The 20,025-nt window shown below is 43.7% G+C and overlaps 2 protein-coding genes and 1 long non-coding RNA gene across 6 annotated transcripts; 1 reads left to right on the top strand and 2 right to left on the bottom strand.

The window, feature by feature from the left end:
- Window positions 1-1,380: 1,380 nt before the first annotated feature.
- LOC123412800 lies at window positions 1,381-7,913 on the bottom strand. Of its 4 annotated transcripts, XR_006613608.1 has the most exons (5): window positions 7,727-7,911; window positions 3,588-3,824; window positions 2,080-2,283; window positions 1,885-1,988; window positions 1,381-1,797 (listed from the first exon to the last, which is right to left on the bottom strand). It is a non-coding gene; the product is annotated as an uncharacterized LOC123412800 (long non-coding RNA). The 4 variants fall into 4 exon arrangements; XR_006613606.1 differs by having other exon boundaries at window positions 1,381-1,988; window positions 7,727-7,913; XR_006613607.1 differs by lacking the exon at window positions 7,727-7,911 and adding an exon at window positions 3,928-4,021 and having other exon boundaries at window positions 1,381-1,988.
- LOC123412798 (transcription factor MYB93-like) lies at window positions 4,441-6,176 on the top strand. The gene is made up of 3 exons (XM_045105741.1): window positions 4,441-4,669; window positions 4,759-4,888; window positions 4,965-6,176. Exons 1-3 carry the CDS (start codon window positions 4,537-4,539, stop codon window positions 5,674-5,676), a joined length of 975 nt encoding a protein of 324 aa, XP_044961676.1. The 5' UTR covers window positions 4,441-4,536; the 3' UTR covers window positions 5,677-6,176.
- A 1,886-nt stretch (window positions 7,914-9,799) lies between the features above and the next one.
- Window positions 9,800-13,860, bottom strand: LOC123412797 (nuclear receptor coactivator 7-like). Its single transcript, XM_045105740.1, has 8 exons — window positions 13,448-13,860; window positions 12,144-12,640; window positions 11,984-12,056; window positions 11,104-11,184; window positions 10,949-11,012; window positions 10,518-10,605; window positions 10,243-10,327; window positions 9,800-10,170 (listed from the first exon to the last, which is right to left on the bottom strand). The coding sequence occupies exons 1-8, from the start codon at window positions 13,562-13,564 to the stop codon at window positions 10,087-10,089; spliced, it is 1,089 nt and encodes a 362-aa protein (XP_044961675.1). The 5' UTR covers window positions 13,565-13,860; the 3' UTR covers window positions 9,800-10,086.
- Between the last annotated feature and the right edge of the window lie 6,165 nt (window positions 13,861-20,025).

Consider the following 20,025-nt stretch of genomic DNA (forward strand, 5'->3'; position numbering starts at 1 on the left):
TTGAACCAACTGGCGCTTCCAATCACGCCTTTCATCCATTTGTTGCGATTCTGAAAGTTTCTTCCTTGTGCCATCAGGACAGTAAAGAGATAGTCTTACCACCCTTTCCAGCCGAGAAACGGCTACAACTCTAGGACTGCACCTTATGGAATAGACAGCTGATCTGAACTTCATTGAATGAACATAACCATGGTCCTTGAGCGAATAAAAGCGAACGATGGTAGGCAGTTTTGCACTCCGATCTGGGACGCTTGGCGCCAGAACCGCTCGCCAGCGCCCCGCCGCCGCCCCTGGGTGCAGCGGCGTCGGCGGTAGCGGTGCTCCTGGCCCGGTTCCTGACGAAGGCGCGCTGGAAGCGCCACGGCATGAGCGCCTTGTACCTCCGGCCGCTGGTCGCCCGGTGCCGCCTCCCCGGTCTCCATCTCGCGCCGCGGCCGCCCTCCCGTCGCCTCGCGCATCTTCTCGGACGGGCCCCTCTATTCGGAGGAAAACAAATCTCGTCGGGTCTCAGCACAGATCGAACGGAAGGTGCCAAAGAGGGGGAGAGAGAGAGAGGAGATGGGGTCAGGAGAGGAGGGGGGCGTACCTGAGCGAGGGGCCGGCGGCGGCGGCGGCGGCCTCACCTTCCCACCTCGACGCCGGTGACCGTCGGTGAGGATCTCCTCCAATCCGCCGACAAGGGCGCCGCCACTCACCTTCTCGTGCTCCGATGCGGCTAGAAGAGGATAAGATCAAACAAAGGATCGTGACTGAAAATTTTACAGATGCAGGGGCTTTCTTGCAAATCTGAAACGTTTTTCCACATATCCACTTAATCAGGGACTGCGGGTTGAATCCTCGAAAACGGAGGGGCTTTTTCGCAAAATTTCCACGACGGACGACCAGAAACCGTATTTGCTTTATTATTAGGGAGAGATAGGGACTAGTAGATAAGTGAAGATCTTGGGATAACCGGTTCTATTTTTTGCAGAAAAAAAATGCAAAATACAGGTCCATAGTCAATACATAATGGGGAACTTGCAAACTAAAAATTGTGGATAACCTTTTCTTCCTGCGAAGTTGGGTGCAAAGCAGTTAGGAAAAACTGGGGGCAACCAACCTGCCTTTTTGCAAGTTGTCAACAGGGATCAGGGAGTGGAGTTAGACCTGCAGGCTGCTGCTGATTCTAGTCTTTAGAGAATAATGTTGGATTTAATTGGCTATATACTCCCCCGTCGCTAGGGCAAGCCTCTGACCAACAAGTATCAACATTACATTTTATGTGAGCATGAAATTAACGGTCACTAGGTTCATACTCAAAAATAAGTGTGTCCGTTGGTCAAAGGTTTGTCCAAACAAAACTTAATATGCCATGTAGAGTATTTTGGAAGGGAGGCAGTATACGAATAATCACTTCCATTACATGCCAGAAAAACATTTGTCAATTTAGTATGCATAGTTAAAAAACAAATGGTACACAACAAAGAATTTCCATATGAAAAATAGAGAAAAGAAAACACTGGTCAGTTGTAGGTGTGTAATAAAGAACAACAATGAACATTTGAGAATGGAGGTTCGAGTGGTCAGGTTTGCTATAGCATAGTATTGCATACCCAGATACACAGGAGCGACGCCCCTGCAACAGTTCACAAACATTACAAGATTTAACAAAGGCGGTTAGTTGATGGTGGCTGCTTCTTCTGGATCGACAAAGGACGACGATGTTTCTCATTGGAAGCAGATGTACCTAAACTAATTGGATAACTCCAGCTTCCAGGTGCTACTGGTGCCCACTTGCCTGCACCAACTTTTGTTTTCCTGCACACATGTCAAAGGCTGGTGTCATTGATGCCATCATCTTGTGTTGAACATGAATATTCAGGTACAGGTCTTCTCTTCCACAACCTGTACTTGCAAGTCCTAGGCTTCTGACCGTGGTATATAGCTGAATTGCCGCATTCATGCACTTGTCATGCGACACATACCTGAATGTGTGGATGTTTGACCGTCTAACGATACAGTAGAAGTACCCAAAACGATTTAGTCAAATGATCCCAATCATAATTGTGTTAAAATATAAATATCGTGTTCGTACTATACCGTCAAATGTGTCATATATTCCCGTGTTCAATCATCTAAACCAATTATTTGTTCATGTACCAATCATTTGCAGCACTTCATGGCAAATTTGGAATTGGATAAGATCCTAGCATTGGTACACAAACTCATCAGTAGGTCACCTGTTCTCCCTGAAAATGGATGACAGAGCCTTACGAATGAGAATAGCCTTCTTCTTCAACAGTACTGCAAAACATATATCCAAAGAAAAATCAGTATTTTTCACTTGATTTTTCTATCCGTCAGGTACAAGACATCAGCAAAGTTCTTGGCAGATTATGTATTACAAATGGAACCTACAAGAAGAAGGCAGTTGATGAGAGTTTCAACCTGTTGGAGTGCTAAGTCATGACATATACATGTAGAATATTTATCTTCCATACTTCAAGCTTTTAAGAAGAGTAAAATTTCCCTTCCAATGTGCATTGAGATGACAAACATGATTGCCTTTGCGGCTTTGACTATTCTACATGCTAATTCACATTGATATTTCAGAATGACAAGGATTGTTAGATGTAATGACTAATGAGATCATCGAGGAGATAGGCTCAACCAATTTTGACTGGGACAGTGGGATTCGCTATTTAAAAAAAAACTCAAAACAGAGAATATAATGATCTAACTCTGCAAGTAAACACAGAGACCAAATTGGAATCAGTAACCCAGACTACTTCAAATGAAGCATTCAAATTTATCTCCAGTATGAACCATTTTATATGATCAGACCAGTCCTAATCCTAACTAAGTATATAGTTACCAGGCACAGTTTCTGTTTAATCTACAAAAGTTTTAGAGATGTCCAGAATACCCTAGACACATAACAACCTAGTTAGACAAATTAACCAATAACATACTACTCCCTCTGCACCTAAATAATTGTAGTTGGGGAGAACTAGTCTAGTTCTCCCCAACTACAATTATTTAGGTACAGAGGGAGTGGATGATATAATTCCAGGAGTCAAGGGACATCAGAAAACAAACAACATAAATATATGAACAGAAAGCATTTGTACACGCAGTGAGTTGCGTTGGCCTATATTTCTCAGAGCATCATGCTTCTGTCCAGTGGTGGACATACCTGATTCTGCATTTGTTTATGGACCCAAATAACAGGACAGAAGGAAGACAGACAAGGTGACGAGAGCTCCATGGCTGCTTTCTTCTCACGTTGCGTGCATGGATGGATTTCAGAAATATAAAATCTGAACCCACACCTGGTAAAGCACGTGGAGTGATGCATACCACATGCACGCAAGTAGATAGTAATACCTGGAGTCGGTAGTTACGACTAATCAAGAAGAGACAAGAAAGCGGATTCTCATATTGAGTGTTTTCCCAGTGCCCTCATGTTGTCTCATGGATCCCATGAATCTGAAATTTAGATTTCCATTTTTGTTTAAATTCAAGTTGAAGAGTGATGTGATTTATTGTTTTATCCCCGTGCAATTGTTGGAACTCAGAGCGAACAAGTGACATGATCTGGGCTTCACCTTTTCTCAGAACTTGGTGTTGTCCAGCAAACCTTGTTCAGCTGTTTGCCCAATCCTGTATCCTGCTGATACTCTGATGTAGCTTCACTCAATAATCTGAAGCATTATACGCCACTACGCCAGGCTAGTAGCTAGCAGCCACAAAGTTTCTTGGTTACTTGTTATATTCCGTGTCTTGAACACGGATCCTTCACTTGCTTCATTCAGAGTTTCATTCGCCTTTCCATGTCCCCTATCCTGTGCAATTTCAGCAAGGAAACATAGAGTAAGCATACAAGCACAACAAATGCAAATTTTCAAGTCAAAGCATACTGAAACGAAAGCTCTATCATCCGGTTACCTTCCGCTCCATAAAACCGTACAGGCTCAGATGAAAGGAAATAACCGTGGACCATCAATTATACAATTTGGTGATCGTTCAGAAGCAAACTATCTCATGGAACTATTGTTAAATATCTGCATCTAACAGAACCAAGCGCAAGGTTACAGACATAAAACAACTAGTAGCACAGGACAAAGGTAGGAGGAAAGAAGCAGGTGAGATTTCTGTCGCCATCACATTGTGGTCATAGTGATTGCCCAAATGACCAGCATACTCAAGTCAACAGAACCAAGTGCCATGTTTTTCCTATTGTATCTGTATGGACACAGACAAGACTCCAGCCCAAGACCATGCACATGCAATTGCATGCACCAGCAACAATCTATCTACCATAAAGTGAACTCAAATGCTAAGGGCATATCAGTCTTTTCCATTTGAATGATTATGTCTCTAGCATGGTGTTGTTCCTCTAGGAAGCAGGGATCAGCAAGCCATTATATATAGGAAGGTCTGTTCAGATGACCAGCAACCCGGAGGACAGGAACGCTAAGGTGTGAAGGGGCAGGCAGATCGTCTCGTCTCCCCCATCCTGCCGGCATTGATCTGTCCTATTCTTATCATCCATCAATGGGGAGGCCACCTTCTAGTGATGAGAATGGCCTCAAGAAGGGCCCCTGGACTAGTGAGGAAGACGAGAAGCTCATGAGCTACATCCAGAAGCATGGCCATGGAAGCTGGAGAGCCCTTCCTCAACTTGCAGGTACACATACATGATGGAACTCTCTCTCTTTCTCTGCCTCACGCACATTTCCTTCACCAAGAATGTTTTTCACCATACTTTTCGTGCAGGCCTGAACAGGTGTGGTAAGAGCTGCAGGCTAAGATGGACCAACTACCTGAAGCCGGACATCAAGAGAGGGAAGTTCTCCCAGGAGGAAGAGCAAACCATCCTCCAGCTGCACACCGTCCTTGGCAACAAGTACTAACTGCACCTGCATTCCATTGCATAAATTCCACATGAAAGGTTTTAGCTAATATGTATGTAACCATACCAGGTGGTCGGCTATCGCAAAGCACCTCCCTGGACGGACAGACAACGAGATCAAGAACTTCTGGAACACCCACCTCAGGAAGAAGCTCATCAAGATGGGCATCGATCCAATGACCCACCGTCCGAGAACAGACTTCTTTGCTGCTCTCCCGCAGCTCATCGCACTCGCCAACCTTCGCCAGTTCATCAATCAGCAGCCGTGGGATGACCACACTGCCGGGCTGCAAGAGCAGACAGCCCAGGCTGCCAACCTCCAGTACATGCAGTCACTGCTTCACTCTGCAGCCTCCATTGCCGCCAGCCCCACCACCACCAGCAGCCTCAACAGTCTCAACATGGACCTGGAGCAGATAAACTTCCTGAGCCCTCCGCAGATACTTTCTCCAAGTGCACTTGAGGGTATTGGTGGCATAGACTTAGCAGGGCAGATGTCTCAGAACCAAATGCCTACCTTCGACCACACAATTGGCAACATCAACACGGGTTCACATAACAATATTGAAACCAGTGAGCGGCATTGCAGTGAGGGAGAGAACAGTAGCCAGAAAAGGTCGTTTCTCTATGAAAACTCCCTTCCACCTCTCACTGACATGGCGATAGCGGCCTCCAACATTTGTGCTACCATCAGCACCTCAAACTGCAACGGCGTCAGTAGTCCGTTTCCTAGTTGGTCGGAAATCCTACTTGATGAAGAGCTGCTGAATGAGTTTGCATGATGTAACCTGAATTCCCTAGCTTGAATGGCATACTAGCCTGTGGCTTGCATTTTTGGAATTTAGGCTTATCGTTTACCACTTTTTTATATAGTTTCTTTAGATTTTGTTAATGCTTGCACTTGTAGACTCGGAAAGGAGTCCGTAGATAAGCCTACAAGTATGAGATGTTTTTTTTCTGACAAGTATGGTATGTATGTGTACATATAATATACATGTAAGGTTGCTTTGGTTGTTCTTCCTTTCTCTCTGCCACTATATCTTAGTTCCTGGAGTATTGTTTTGTCCTAGTTGCCCGAAAATAGGTCGTTTTGAATTTTGATACAAATGGCGCGATGATATAGCTTGAGTGACAACACGCGTGAAGGAAAAAATACCGCTCACTGCTACCACACCAGAGGTCATCTATCATATACCAGAAGTAACATAAAGAAAAGCTTGCCTGATTGCACTTTAGGCAGCTTCTAAATGTTTTTCCTGAAGTAACTGTTTGGTGATCTAGAATGACTGAAGCCATCTAGATGCAATTACAGATAGTGTGAAAAATAGAACTAAAAACACGAGCATGCAGAAGAAGTTTGTTGAGTCAGGTAGCAAGAGGATTGACTAAATTCTGTCATGTCAACCAACAGTGACTAAAAACTGGTAGGAATTACAGGAAAATCCCAAACAGCTAGCTGAAAAAACATGCGGAAATATTTAATTGTCATAAACATAAGCTTCTACTCCGTATGAAGGATTGCTAGCGTTTTTTTCTTCCTGTCAGGGTCAGCGTGTCCTTGCTTTAGAGCAGGTAAAAGTTTGCCCACTTTTCCTCCAAGAAATTGACTCCGAAAACATGTATTAAAGAGGTAGCAACCTAACATCAACATCAACACTAAGATGTGTGCTTATATGCTTCCCGAAAATGCGAAAGTGCAAATGTTAAATCATGGTGCATATCTTAATTGCAACCACCAATTACTCCACTTGCAAAATACTTCTTTAAGAGTATAACAGATTCATCGCTACTTTAAGAGAGGGCATACTTATTTAGAAGAGCAAAAGGTCATATGCATTTACATCACCGTATGTTGGACAGAGCAATACGTTCCATGCGCCACTAATAAAAATGAAAATTGAAGTCTAATCATAGGTTTCAACTACTACACCACACCTAGACTTGCGTGTTTGGTAGAACCGGGAAAGAAAAATAGACATGTCATGACCAATCTTATCAGATAAATAGCTTCCACTGGTAAGGAGTAACTAGGCAGTCGGTCAGTCCATATGACACAGAGATAAATAGTTATACAGTAACTTCTTAGTTATGGTCAAATATAGATAATCACAACAGTTTTGCTGTTCCCTTGACACATGCCAACTCTTACCCTCATACTACTTTTGAAGTTGCAAGTATACTCTTTAAGCTGGAGCAAATAGATATAGTATTTTTCTAACTTCTATTTACGCGTCTGAAGTTTAACACGATACAGATAAGAGATAACAATAGCATCTTCAATTTTCAAGCATAGAGCGGATCAGTGGACATGTCGATTCAACGCTCTCTGCAACCGCCAAAGAATCGTGTTACAGACTTCGGCTCAAGTTGTTTAGTCTGGCATATTTTAAGTTTCTCCAGGACACAAAGGTTAACCTATGTGGAACAGAAAATGGTGGGCACACAGAAACATGAGGCATTCTTCTCTTTCAACCTAAGGAGCTAGGATGCTTACATGATACATCAGCAATGGTGGAAAGTGGAAGGACAATCAAATCACAGTGCACATCACCTTGCATTTCCTCCCTACCCAACCAACCAATGCAACCAAATTAAACTGTACACTTCCTCTCTACCCAAATCAATGGACGGAGGCACCAGTCAACTGAATCGAGGTAACCTGGAGGTAATTTTCGAGTGGATTACATCAAGAAAGCACCAGTTTTGGACATAAACACAATGTTCACGAGCTCAATAAATAATATGATTTGCGGAATCTAGAGGAGTGATGAAGTAATTAGAAAGCTCTCCCTCGCCGGTCGTTGACAAAAAGGACATTGTGCCGTATCGTACCATTCAATGCATTCGGAGGGACTCGCCGGACTTGAACTCTTGGTACCGCCATGGATGGGGAGAGCTCGAGGTCCGCCGCCACCTCCACCTGCCCAGCCTCCGTCCGTAGGTTCCGCCGCCAACCTAACAATCTTCGCCCTCCGGTGACCCCTACGAGTGGAGAGGAGGGGGGCCGGAGAGAGGAGGAGGCACGTATAGGCTTGAGAAAAATGGGCCAGTTAGATGGGCTCCGTGTTTTGAACCCAGTATCAAAACTACCCTGAAAGGCTGAAACAGATGTGTCCCCTAAAAAAGATGATGTGTGGAAAATCATCTCTTCTGCCAGTCGCCTGTCTTTGCTAAAAAAAAATGCAACTCGGCTGTCAAAATATAGTGAGGCTGTAGACATAGCATTTCCTGTTCAATACTCCCTCCGTCCCAAAATAATTGTCTCAAGCTTAGTACAACTTTGTACTAGAGCTAGTACAAAGTTAAGACACTTATTTTAGAACGGAGTACTTATTAATTAAAGCATACACGAATGAATGTCATATTATGAACTTGTACTACCCCCTCCGATCCAAAATAATTGTCTCAGTTTTAAGTGTATAATTTTGATAAGTGTTGCTTTTGAATGTTTTGTGAGAAAATAACACATAAATCATGGAGAGACTCAGGGAAAAATGCAAGATATGATTCACGGGATTTCTCAAAAACAAAATAAGGGCTCTTCAGACAATTTTCATAGGAACTTTGGAGGATTATAATCCTTAGAATTATTTTCTATGTTGGTTGTTTGATTAATTGGACTGAATTTCTCTAACCTCTTTAAAGGAATCCTTTCATTTCCTTAAAAACGAATCCTTTTTTATTTTATTTTATTATGCAACCAAACTAACCAAAATAATGTAGGATTGAGATGAGAATGACATTCCAAATTTCCAATCCTATGCCTATTTCCATGTTTTTAAAATCCTGCAAATGAAAGAGGTCCTTAAGTTTTGAGATCATGTGGAGTTTTATATGAAATTGGGGAAAACTTCTTAGAAATTCATAAACTCTAATCCTTTGACCGAATAGTTGTATAGCGGAATTCCCTAAAACTAAATAATTGCCCATATGTTGCAATGGGATATAAGTATTCTTGCCTGTTAGCATGTGATTTACCTTAATGTGATTGTGTAAGTAAATGTTTATCAACCCCTACCCGTGATTTAACCACTAAAATAATTTTAGAATTTTATATGATAAGAACTTATAGGCCTATAAAAAACATAATTTTATTTGGTAAGTCAATAAAAGATGAAACAATTAAAACATTTTTAATAAAAATATGTGAAAAAACCAGAGATAGGAGAAGATAAATCAAAATAAAGAAAGGAAGGCGAGACATACCTATCAGTTAAACTAAGCGCTCTGCCCGGCAGGAAGAGAAACATTGTTCTTTCTAAGAAATAAAATACTTCCTCCTGTCCATATTAACTGTCACTGATTTAGTATGTACTAGTACTAAATTGAGACAATTAATATGGACCAGATGGAGCAGTAAAGATTGAATTATCCGAAGTTTCTATAGAAATTACCGTGCAACTCAATTCTTCCATAGTCACAAAAATAGTTTTTTTTTCTTCTTCTAAAAGACACATAACAAGGATGCTAGACACAGTTTTGGAAAGGACCGACATCAGCTAAGGTCACTTGAACACCAAAGGTAACAAAAAAGAATCGGGTTCATCGACCACATAGTGATGAATACAAACACTGAAGCGAACCCAGCATCCCTTTCTCAATAGAGCTGGATAAATCTTATTGTAGTAGATAGTCGAAAAGTCGTCATGTTAAGATCCCCATTCAAAAGTTTCGCGATGTCATGTTAAGATCCCCATTCAAAAGTTTCGCGATGTCATCTTCCAACTGCTTCCTTTCCGGGAGGGCGCATAAGTGTGATTTTCTCGATGTTATCTTCTTCCTCCTTCCATTCCTCAAGCACACAGGTGGAGGTGTTCAGAGCAACGTAAATCAATTGATATATTCCCCGTACTATATTACTTGTTATTGTTCTCAGAAGGATTGCACCAGGTGTGCATTCTCATATGACATCGGCACAGCGATTCTAGTGTATTATTGGTAAGATAAGCGGAACATGGGGGATGTATACTGGTACATATCTAAATGCTTAGAATTCCAGTACTCTACAATATTTACAAGCACGATCAGGGAGTTGCTCCAGTCAAGTCAGAGAGTTGATGTTGTTTCACCTCCACCTTTTACTTTACCACTTCCAGTCAAACTCTACGAGGCCTATATACTTACAAAACTGTACAAGCCATCAGCATAACACCTGGCATCCAGTCTCAACGGTTCCGAAAAGCTGTGAACAGTCACAGATTCCAAATCCCAGGTTTCTCGGTGCGGCAGACGGTGAGCATCTCATCATACCTGGAAGCATTGACGAAGCCCCACAACTGCATTGGAAAACGTTGTTACTCTCATGTTTCATCATGAGGAAACAGGGATGCTGAGTATTGATCATGTACCTCAACATGTTTGACTTCAAAGTCCTGGGAAAGTGACAGGCATGGGTTGTTAAACGTTTCTGAGGTGGAACTTGAACCATTCAGGCTGCACAGATCAAACCGCAAAAGTGAACATGTGACACATGATCAACAAGATGCTAAGCTGATGACACTTGCAAAGAAGGGCGTAAAATACAGCTTGTGACTGAAAGTTGGCATACTGACACATTAACATCAGAACGAAACAAAACTATGCGTGACAAGGTGGGAGAGTGGGATAGAGATTAGTAGATTACAGGTCTTCACCGAGATAAAGTGCAAAGTGACCACCACCCCCCATGGCCAAATACTCAGGGGAGCAAAACGTGAAATAGTTATTAGCACCTGCAATTGGAAAATTAACAGTAATCCTAAGGAAGCAGGAAAATTAGGAGCACAAGATTGATATTCACTTCTAGAAATACGAGAGGTCCCAACAGTAAGGCAATAAAGTCATCACAACATTTTCTCTAAAGAAACATCAATTACTATAGGATCTACAACAACATATAAAAATGTATTAATCTTCTGATCCTATGTAAAGGCGCATCTCATGGTTTGTACCAGGGAGCCACCTTAGTGCCAATAGCACGTTCGCCCGTATGGTTGTTATAAGATGGAAACAAATGCAGAAAAGAGTTTATTTCCCTTATGCAATGCAAATCCTGTCAAAGTAACAGATAAGTACCCGTTGGACGATATATAACAGGGCGACCAGCTACATTGGTGAACACGAAGCAGTTCTTGGTCCCCTGAAAGATGGCGTAAACTACAATCAGTGTAATCCTGTAAGGTAGAATACACATCCAAGAAACACCATAAGAATATGTGAAGAAGTGAAACCTGATACTTCCTTTGCATGATCGGCCGCAAAGGAGCCTCTACTAATCCACCAAAAACTGCTCCCTTTTTATCCCCAATTATCTGCCAAAGCACGAATAGGGAGATGGAAGCGAGCAACTAAAATATACAAAAATCAAGAGAAGCATTGTTCTAACCAAAACAAAAACAGTACCTACAGTACTCTCTATATAGGAATTTCTATAGCTCCCCCCCCCTCCCCCGCCCCCCGGGTTGCAGTGTCTAAGCCTATAAGGACCAAATCAAACGGCACAAAAGAGCGAAATTGTTTGCTCAGAAAGTCAGAAGCTAAAAATATGTATGTACACAAATCATCTTTTCTTCTGGTGATCCACACAGTAACTTAACTTACCGACCTCAATACTGCTCAAATTGGAACTAGACAATGAGCTCCCCTTGTGTTCATGACTACATAATGTTTTCATGTTCTAAGTTTCCAAACAACCTGCTCCTTCACTCCAGGGGATTATGTAGACAGAAATTAGGAAAATGCATATAGTAAATTATAACAACAATGTAGCATCACCAAAGTCAGCTAAATTTTAAGATGCATGTATGATCCAGGTTCTATAGAACATGGTAGAAGGTGAAGTACGCAAACAAAGCAAGTTTGGTGCTCAGAGCCTCGGACCAAAGACATATTGTTGGGAAAGTTTCGTATGCACCAGCATGTCCTAAAAATTCTAACGGAATAGCTTAGGAATGCGAAATTAACTGGGTGAATGAGAAGGTTATATAAACCTGCCAGTGCTACTTGACAAGCATGTATCTTTCGATACTGTATTGAGATGACATTATATTTGCACATGAGGGCATGAAAATGGAAGTTATACAAAAGCACAGTATCGACTATGAAGCATACCAGAAGTGAATCACCAGCACAAAGCATGCTCCTTCTGTACAGAGTAGATAGAGATGTCCCGTGCCTCCAGGTACTGCATAATTATGAACATAGACATGAGATAATCAATTGCATTGGCAAACTGATAATAATCAGTACATGTTTGGATTCAAAAGATAACCTGTAAACCAGCATCCAGTTCTTTCCTTGAACAAGAACAGGAAGAGATGGATAAAGAACATTTCGCATCATTTCTGATAAAAGCATTGATGGTTCAGACATAGCTGGCAACTTATGGTTTGAAGCAGACTCCTTTGATACCTTGGGTCTGAAACCGGACGAAACTGACTCTATTTGACTTGCTATTTCACCATCAATGATGTGGCTGGGTTTTTGCCTGAAACCACCAAGTCTACCGGCCTTGTTAATAATCTTTCCAATGGAATGCTTGCCTCTACTAAGCAACCCCTTCCTTTCCTTGTTTCCCCTGCCAACGGGTGTTAAAGTTGGGTATTCCATGTCCACATCCTGCTCAGGTATGATCTCCATCGAATCATCGCTAGAACTTGATGCGGACATAAATGACATCAGAAATGCTCTAAACGAAGATGTGTCAGGGCCATTAGGAATTTCAGATTCTTCGTCATCATACATATTTTCCTGTCCTTCCGCGGCCTCCTACAAGATAGATATGAAATGTAAGCTTCTAGCCCAAGCATGGTTAATAAAATGATAAGCAGTGGATGCCATTCTAGTTGCCAATTACTCCTAAACAAGTTATCATAATTGACAGGACCAGTTTATTTTCCTTCCACGAAACTAACAGACAAACAGGACCTCAAAGTGAATGTGCACTAGCGTGAGGCCCTTGTCAGGTCTCCACCCAAGCCCTCACGCAGTAGGAGAAAATATCCATTCTCCAATCCCAGAAGGAGAAGGTTCCATCTGAATCTTTGCCTTTGGCACTTGACAAATTGCCAGTAGCCAGCCGTGCATCTCAACAGAAAGGGGAAATAACTGTAAACACCACAAACCAAACATCACATCACCCTAAGTTTGATAGTATTTAAACCAATTAACCTTTCTTGTCAGGGTTCTCTGAAGTCCAAATACACACATGATAACTGGAATAGGCAGCAATTCATCGGTCGAAACTACATATTGGTTGGTCAACCGCGGAATACTACTCTGGTTTGCTTGTGTAGCTCTACTCCAAACTGATCGACATGCTCCCGCAATTTACATTTCACCAACAGCAACCTCAAAACATTCAGAAGAAGCCAACAGTGATCCTGGTTTTACCGGGTCAGCCAATCCCAATTAGCAGCACGTACAACAGCAAAGGATGCCACAAGCCGTAGGAATTGTGCACCGCGTAGTCCCAAAACATGCAGATACCATCTCTAAGTCGAAGCCGTTGGCCGATCGAGCGGATTACGAGTGACAGGCGCAGAAATGGGACCAGGGAGGAGGGGGGGTGCTCACGGGGAGGTGGTGGGAGGAGCGCTCCCGCTCGTGGCCGGAGACGGGGTTGAGGATGACGGTGGCGAGGTCGGACACGAGGTGCGCCGCCTTGCCGCCCAGCGACGGCAGGTACCCCATCCCCGCGACGCGCGCGTCCTTGAACAGAGCCTAGGGGCCGGCCGAGGCGGCCACCATGGGCGGGCGGCTCGTCCTCGTCCTGCTCCGGCCGCTGGCCGCTGTGGTAGATCGAGGGCGGGCGAGTGGACGTCGGGGCGGCGTCGGAGGCGGGGGCGCGAGGAGTGAGGAGCGGCGCGTGCCGGGGTGGATTTGGGGGCGACGACGAGGAGGGCACGTGAGGCGAGGTGCGGTGCCCCGTCTGGTTTGCTCTCTTGGCTCGGCGGTTGCTGCCACGCGGCAGGGCGGCAGCCGAGCAGGGCACTGCTTTTTTTCTTTTCTTGAGGGGTGGCAGTGGTGACTGGTGAGTGTTTTTTTTTTTTAGAAAAGGGCAGTGGGCAGTGGTGACTGGGGAAGGCGCTGCGCGGGTGCGGCGCCGTGCGAGGTGTTAGGAATTAATTAATTATGTTAATTAAACGGTTAATCCCTGCTTATGTCCGTTTCATTTTTGGGAACCGCTCCTTTGTAACCGCCTTTGTACCAGGGTATATATACCCACAAATTCATCAATGAAAGCAACCGTTCCATCATTTGCTCTCTCTCTTTCCTTTTGCTTTTTACACGTTATCAGCACGCTCACCACTGGGCGATTCCTTCGGTTGCACGACCCCGCCGCCGCTGGGATGGTGCGTGGTCCATGTGTGGGGACCATGTCTCCGTGGTTTGCTTGCGACCGTCGTTGTCGATCCCGTCGGCCCTGTTAAGGCGGCGCCGTCGTCTTTAGAAGACAAAATCGATGACGACAACGGCGATTTCCATCCCGGGCCACCGCGCCGTTGGACACGGCCACCACGCTGCCCCCGTGCAGCGGTGCGCCTCACCCCCGGTCGGGCGCCATGGCCTCGCCGCCCGCGCCCGCTCCTGGCCATGGTCGTGCCAGATCTTGGCCGCGCAGGACCGTGGTTGTCCGTGCCAGGATGGGCCCGCGCCCGTCAGCGCCTGGCCATGGCCGCGCTCCGCCCGGCCCCGCATGCAGTTGTCGATGTCGTTGCGCCGCCGCGCCTGTGTCCTCGACGCCCGGCCCCGCATGCAGTTGTCGATGTCATTGCGCCGCCGCGCCTGTGTCCTCGACGCCCGACACTCAGCCCCTTCACCGCAGTAGGCGGCACCTCATGGCCTCTACCTTCGCAGCGTTGAGCAGCCGCTCTTCCCGCAAGAGAACTTGGAACCGGCCGCGCTCGGGCTCGCAGCCTCTCCAATGACGCCGCACCTGGCATCCGCTTCCCCGACAGGGAAGAGCGCGGTGGGAGCTCCTCTCGTCACTAGTATTGTGGGTGGACGGCCATGGGGGGCTCCGCCTGTGTTGGTCTCAGGCATGTGGATTGGGGATCGAAGGTACTGTGGTGTGTGGTCAATTCTATCCCTGGATTGCTCTCGGCATCTCCCTTATCCGATTGCTTGATGCGGCTGGCTGGCTGCCTAATTTGTCGCATCTGCATGCGTATTGGGCTATCAGCAGCCCTTTGCTGATTTGCACCATAACTACTTCTATATTTCAACATTTTCAACACATAAGTCATCTAGCAATAGTTCTAGCAATGATTTTATTCGTGTGTTAGACCTGTTGAATTCAGTACATATATTTCAGTATTGTTTTTTGTTGAGTACCGATGTATTTTAGATCCTAAGGTGATGTAATATATTTTCACGTTTTTCACGTGTCAAGATTAATTATGTCTATTTGCAAGAGTACTGGTTTGCGATTGAGAATTTTTTTCTCTCACAAAACAATCTCATTGCGATTGAGATTAATTTTCTCTCACAAAATATTAATTCACTTTGCTGAATTATCTTGCAACTTGATACAATATCATCTCATTTAATTTGAGGTCCTTACAATTCAAGTTTTCACTTGAACATCACGTTTGCAACACCATTACTATTTATTACAATAGTAGTGTATTTCTCTTGAGTACGATGTATTCCGAAGTATATGTATCTCCATGTTCGCTACATGTCGAGATTAATACGTTTATTTGCAATTGGGATTTTTGTTTTCTTGCAAATGAAAATCAATTCATTTTAATTAAGCATTTGGCTTGATACAAGCAAGGATTGATATGCAAAATTCTAAGTGTTGTTTTTCAAATTGATGTTTTGGGATCACAAGGTAGTGTGTAGATCTACTGCACCATTTGCAGATTATTCACCATTACTGTGAGGTCTACATCTTGTCAATTTTACAAGATGATTACCTTCAAAGTGCTCTTCCAAATATTAATATGTGACTACCTCTAGATATCATAGGGTAATATTGGCATCGATTGTAAAAATTTACAAACTATCCACTATTACTGCAAGGTCTACATCATGTCACTTTGACAAATGATTACCTTCAAAGTGATTTCATACATTTAGCATAACATAAGATAATAGAATTATAAACATCTAATGACAATAGTCATACTATGCTTTCTATTACTCTGAGATCTACACCATATTGGTGATTATCTTCAAAGTGTTATCGTACATAAATTGAGGTCTACACATATGGCTATAAGGCATCAGCCGTACTAGAACTTGCTCCTCCGAAGCATTCATTGTTGTTGTTCACTAAAATATTTTACTCTCATAGTAAATATTGTTCTTGCACATTTTGCTTGAATATATCATAGGAAACCATGAAAATATTTGCAAATACATGTGATTACCTTCTATTACATTCGTAAAATGCATGGTAATGGAGCCTACATCACTATTTCTAATTATAGTGTCATCCATCCATCAAGATGGATACCATAATTTATAAGGAGTGTCTCAAACACTATTGCAAGATCCACATCACATTCTGATTGTTATTTTCATAGTGACTAGGCAATGTTAAAATTGCAAAGTCTATGTTTTGGCCGTGACTCTAAAGTCATACTTTTCTCACGAATGAAGCCCAAAACATTAGCAACGATTTATCGCATGCACTATATTGAAGGTTTACACCCATGTTCACCAAGCATCACCTTGGCGGATTTTGCTCAACAGAATCATTTCATCCATATATCTTATTTTACTCCAAGAAGTAAATTAAATAATGCATGATCATTTCATGTAACACATGGCTATTCTATTGATGCACATATGCATTTTATATGTCACCAACTTCACTTGGTTCTCAAACTAAGTACATAATGGATGAATATAGATTCACCTTGAATATTCGCTTAAGAGAAACATCCTGCCATGAGCACATCGCGAATGATCTCCCATTTGTTTTTCAAAGACATCAAGTCTTATCGCGGCTCACAATTCTGTCACCTTAACCAACTTCAAGTTGAGATTTCATGATCAAGATCTTCATATGCAGATCCGATTAAAAATTCATTAATACACTTTACATCCTCTAATGATGGTACTACCATTTTCCATGATGAAGGAACATGGAATTTCTTAAAATCATCAGACTCACCCCACAGGTGCTATATCATCATTTGAAAATCTTGCTGGTAGTGAATACCAAGTCAGTGGCGACGAAATATATCCATGAGGACTTCAAAGTAAAATGGTGGCTAAAAGACAATCAAAGACATAATTACCTCTTAATACGAATAGATCATTTTCAAATGATCACAAAGACAACTCTCAAGTTTGTCAAATGTGTGGTTACATAAATATCGTACATATGATTACCAAACCCTCAAACATATGGTCAAACCACATTGCAAATTTATTAAAAGGCAAATAAGTTCATTGGTATATTTGAAAAATTGCAAACATACAACCAGAAAATATTTTGGTAAATGATGTTCTCAAATCTTCATAACAAGGAGAACCAAAAATATAGTGCAATAAAAGAATGATCAATTCTTTTGTGCCTATGATATGTTTGCGTAATTCATTTTCAGTAATATGGAAGACCTCATGTAATATCCCGATTATTCTCAAAATATTGTTTGCCTATTGAAAAGGACGTGGATGTCGCCTAGAGGGGGGGGTGAATAGGCGCTTTAAAATAGTTAAGGTTTAGGCTTGAATAAATGCGGAATAAAACTAACGTTTAATATGTCAAGCACAAAACCTACAAACAACTAGGCTCACCTATGTGCACCAACAACTTATGCTAAGCAAGATAAACAACTAAGTGATAGCAAGATATATTACAATAAACAATATGTCTATCACAAAGTAAAGTGCATAAGTAAAGGGTTCGGGTAAGAGATAACCGAGGCACGGGGAGACGATGATGTATCCCGAAGTTCACACCCTTGCGGATGCTAATCTCCGTTAGAGCGGTGTGGAGGCACAATGCTCCCCAAGATGCCACTAAGGCCACCGTAATCTCCTCACGCCCTCGCACAATGCAAGATGCCGTGATTCCACTAAGGGACCCTTGAGGGCGGTCACCGAACCCGTACAAATGGCAACCCTTGGGGGCGGTCACCGAACCCGTACAAATGGCAACCCTTGGGGGCGGTCACCGAACCCGTACAAATGGCAACCCTTGGGGGCGGTCACCGAACCCGTACAAATGGCAACCCTTGGGGGCGGTCACCGAACCCGTACACGTGGCAACCCTTGGGGGCGGTTACCGGTACCCGTACAAATTGCTCGGGGCAATCTCCACAACCTTATTGGAGACCCCGACGCTTCTCGGAGCTTCACACCACAATGATTGAGCTCCGAGACACCACCAAGCTTCTAGGACGCCAAAACATCCACGAAGAACAATATCAAGGGTACTAAGTACCAAAGGTAGTAAGCTTCTCAACTTCTCACTTCCACGTATCACCGTGGAGAACTCAAACCGATGCAACTAATGCAATGGCAAGAACACACGAAGTGGTCAAGTCCCTCACACTCAAATCCCTCCACAACAACAAAAGCTATGGAGAAATATGAGAGGAAGAACAAGGAGCTCACAAAGAACTCCAAGATCAAGATCCAAGGGGTTCCCCTCACATAGAGGAGAAAGTGATTGGTGGAGATGTGGATCTAGATCTCCTCTCTCTTTTCCCTCAAGAACAAGCAAGAATCATTGGAGGGATAGAGAGTAATCAAGCTCTAAGAATGTCAACAATGGAGATAGAACAAGAGCTCAACCGATGGATAAGGCAAGGGGGAAGAAGACCCCCTTTATATAGTGGGGGGAAGAATCAGACCGTTACCCCCACTCTCTGCCCGAGCTCCAGCGGTACTACCGCTGGCTGCAGCGGTACTACCGCTGTCACTCCAGCGGTACTACCGCCAACTAGCGGTACTACCGCTAGCTGCAGCGGTACTACCGCTGGCACTCCAGCGGTACTACCGCTGGCCCCTGGTAGTGCAAAGGCACTACCACCGCCAAGAAAGTCTTCGCAAAAAGGTCCGTCCACGAACAACCGCTAGGCAGGCGGTACTAAGCTCCTGGAGCGGTACTACCGCTGACCAGGGGCGGTACTACCGCTAGGGCCAGCGGTACTACCGCCAACTCTAGCGGTACTACCGCTAGGTCGAGCGGTACCACCGCTAGGTCCAGCGGTACCACCGCTAGGTCCAGCGGTACTACCGCTCGCCACTGAAACAGCCATAACTTTCGCATACGAGCTCCGAATCGAGCAAACCCAAGCTTGTTGGATTCATGACGACAAGGGCTATCCAAACAGCGACTGGAAATCTTAAGACCATGCGGTTATGAATATGCCAAAGATATAGAGATGTGAGATCTCTATGAATGAAGAACCGGCAAAAACTCCAACATCGAAAACATCATAGTAGATGCATATGGACTCCGTTTTCGATGAACTCGAGCTTGTCATGAAGATGACCATAAGCTCTAAAACTCACAAAGAGAAACACCAACTAAGAACCAAGAAGTATGATGCAAGGATGCAAATGGTTTGAGCTCTCAACGAACGATACGATCAAGCTACTCACTTGAGAGCCCCCCTTGATAGAACAACAATCTATCCTAACCAGAAAACCTATCAAGGGCAAACCTATACCTTGCACCTCATCCTCTTGAGCTAGATGATGATGATCTTGGCTTCCTCAAGATGGACCACCTTTCTTGATTGTGTTGGCTTGATGAATACTAGTTGATTGCTCCCCCATACTCACTATGGGTGAGCCACTCTTCAGCATATCTTCACAAGTCCATTGCCACCATAATGGACGGCAAGCTTCAAGCATGCTATCTTCGTGCTGATCCACTTGAACTTGCACGTCTCAATCTTGATGACGATCACAACTTGACGTCATACTCCATGGGTTGTATGAGATCTTCCCTTTGACGCAAGCTCATGGAAACACACCTAACCCCCCCATAGAACTCTCACGAAGACCATGGGTTAGTACACAAACACGTAATGGACAATGCTTACCATACCATGGGATCACTTGATCCCTCTCGGTACATCTTGTACGCTTTGTGTGTTGATCATCTTGGTTTACTCTTTGTCTGAGATCTTGATCAACCATTGATGATGATCACAACTTGACGTCATACTCCATGGGTT

Source organism: Hordeum vulgare, chromosome 7H, assembly GCF_904849725.1.
Source record: "Hordeum vulgare subsp. vulgare chromosome 7H, MorexV3_pseudomolecules_assembly, whole genome shotgun sequence".
In the NCBI taxonomy this organism is placed as follows: domain Eukaryota; kingdom Viridiplantae; phylum Streptophyta; class Magnoliopsida; order Poales; family Poaceae; genus Hordeum; species Hordeum vulgare.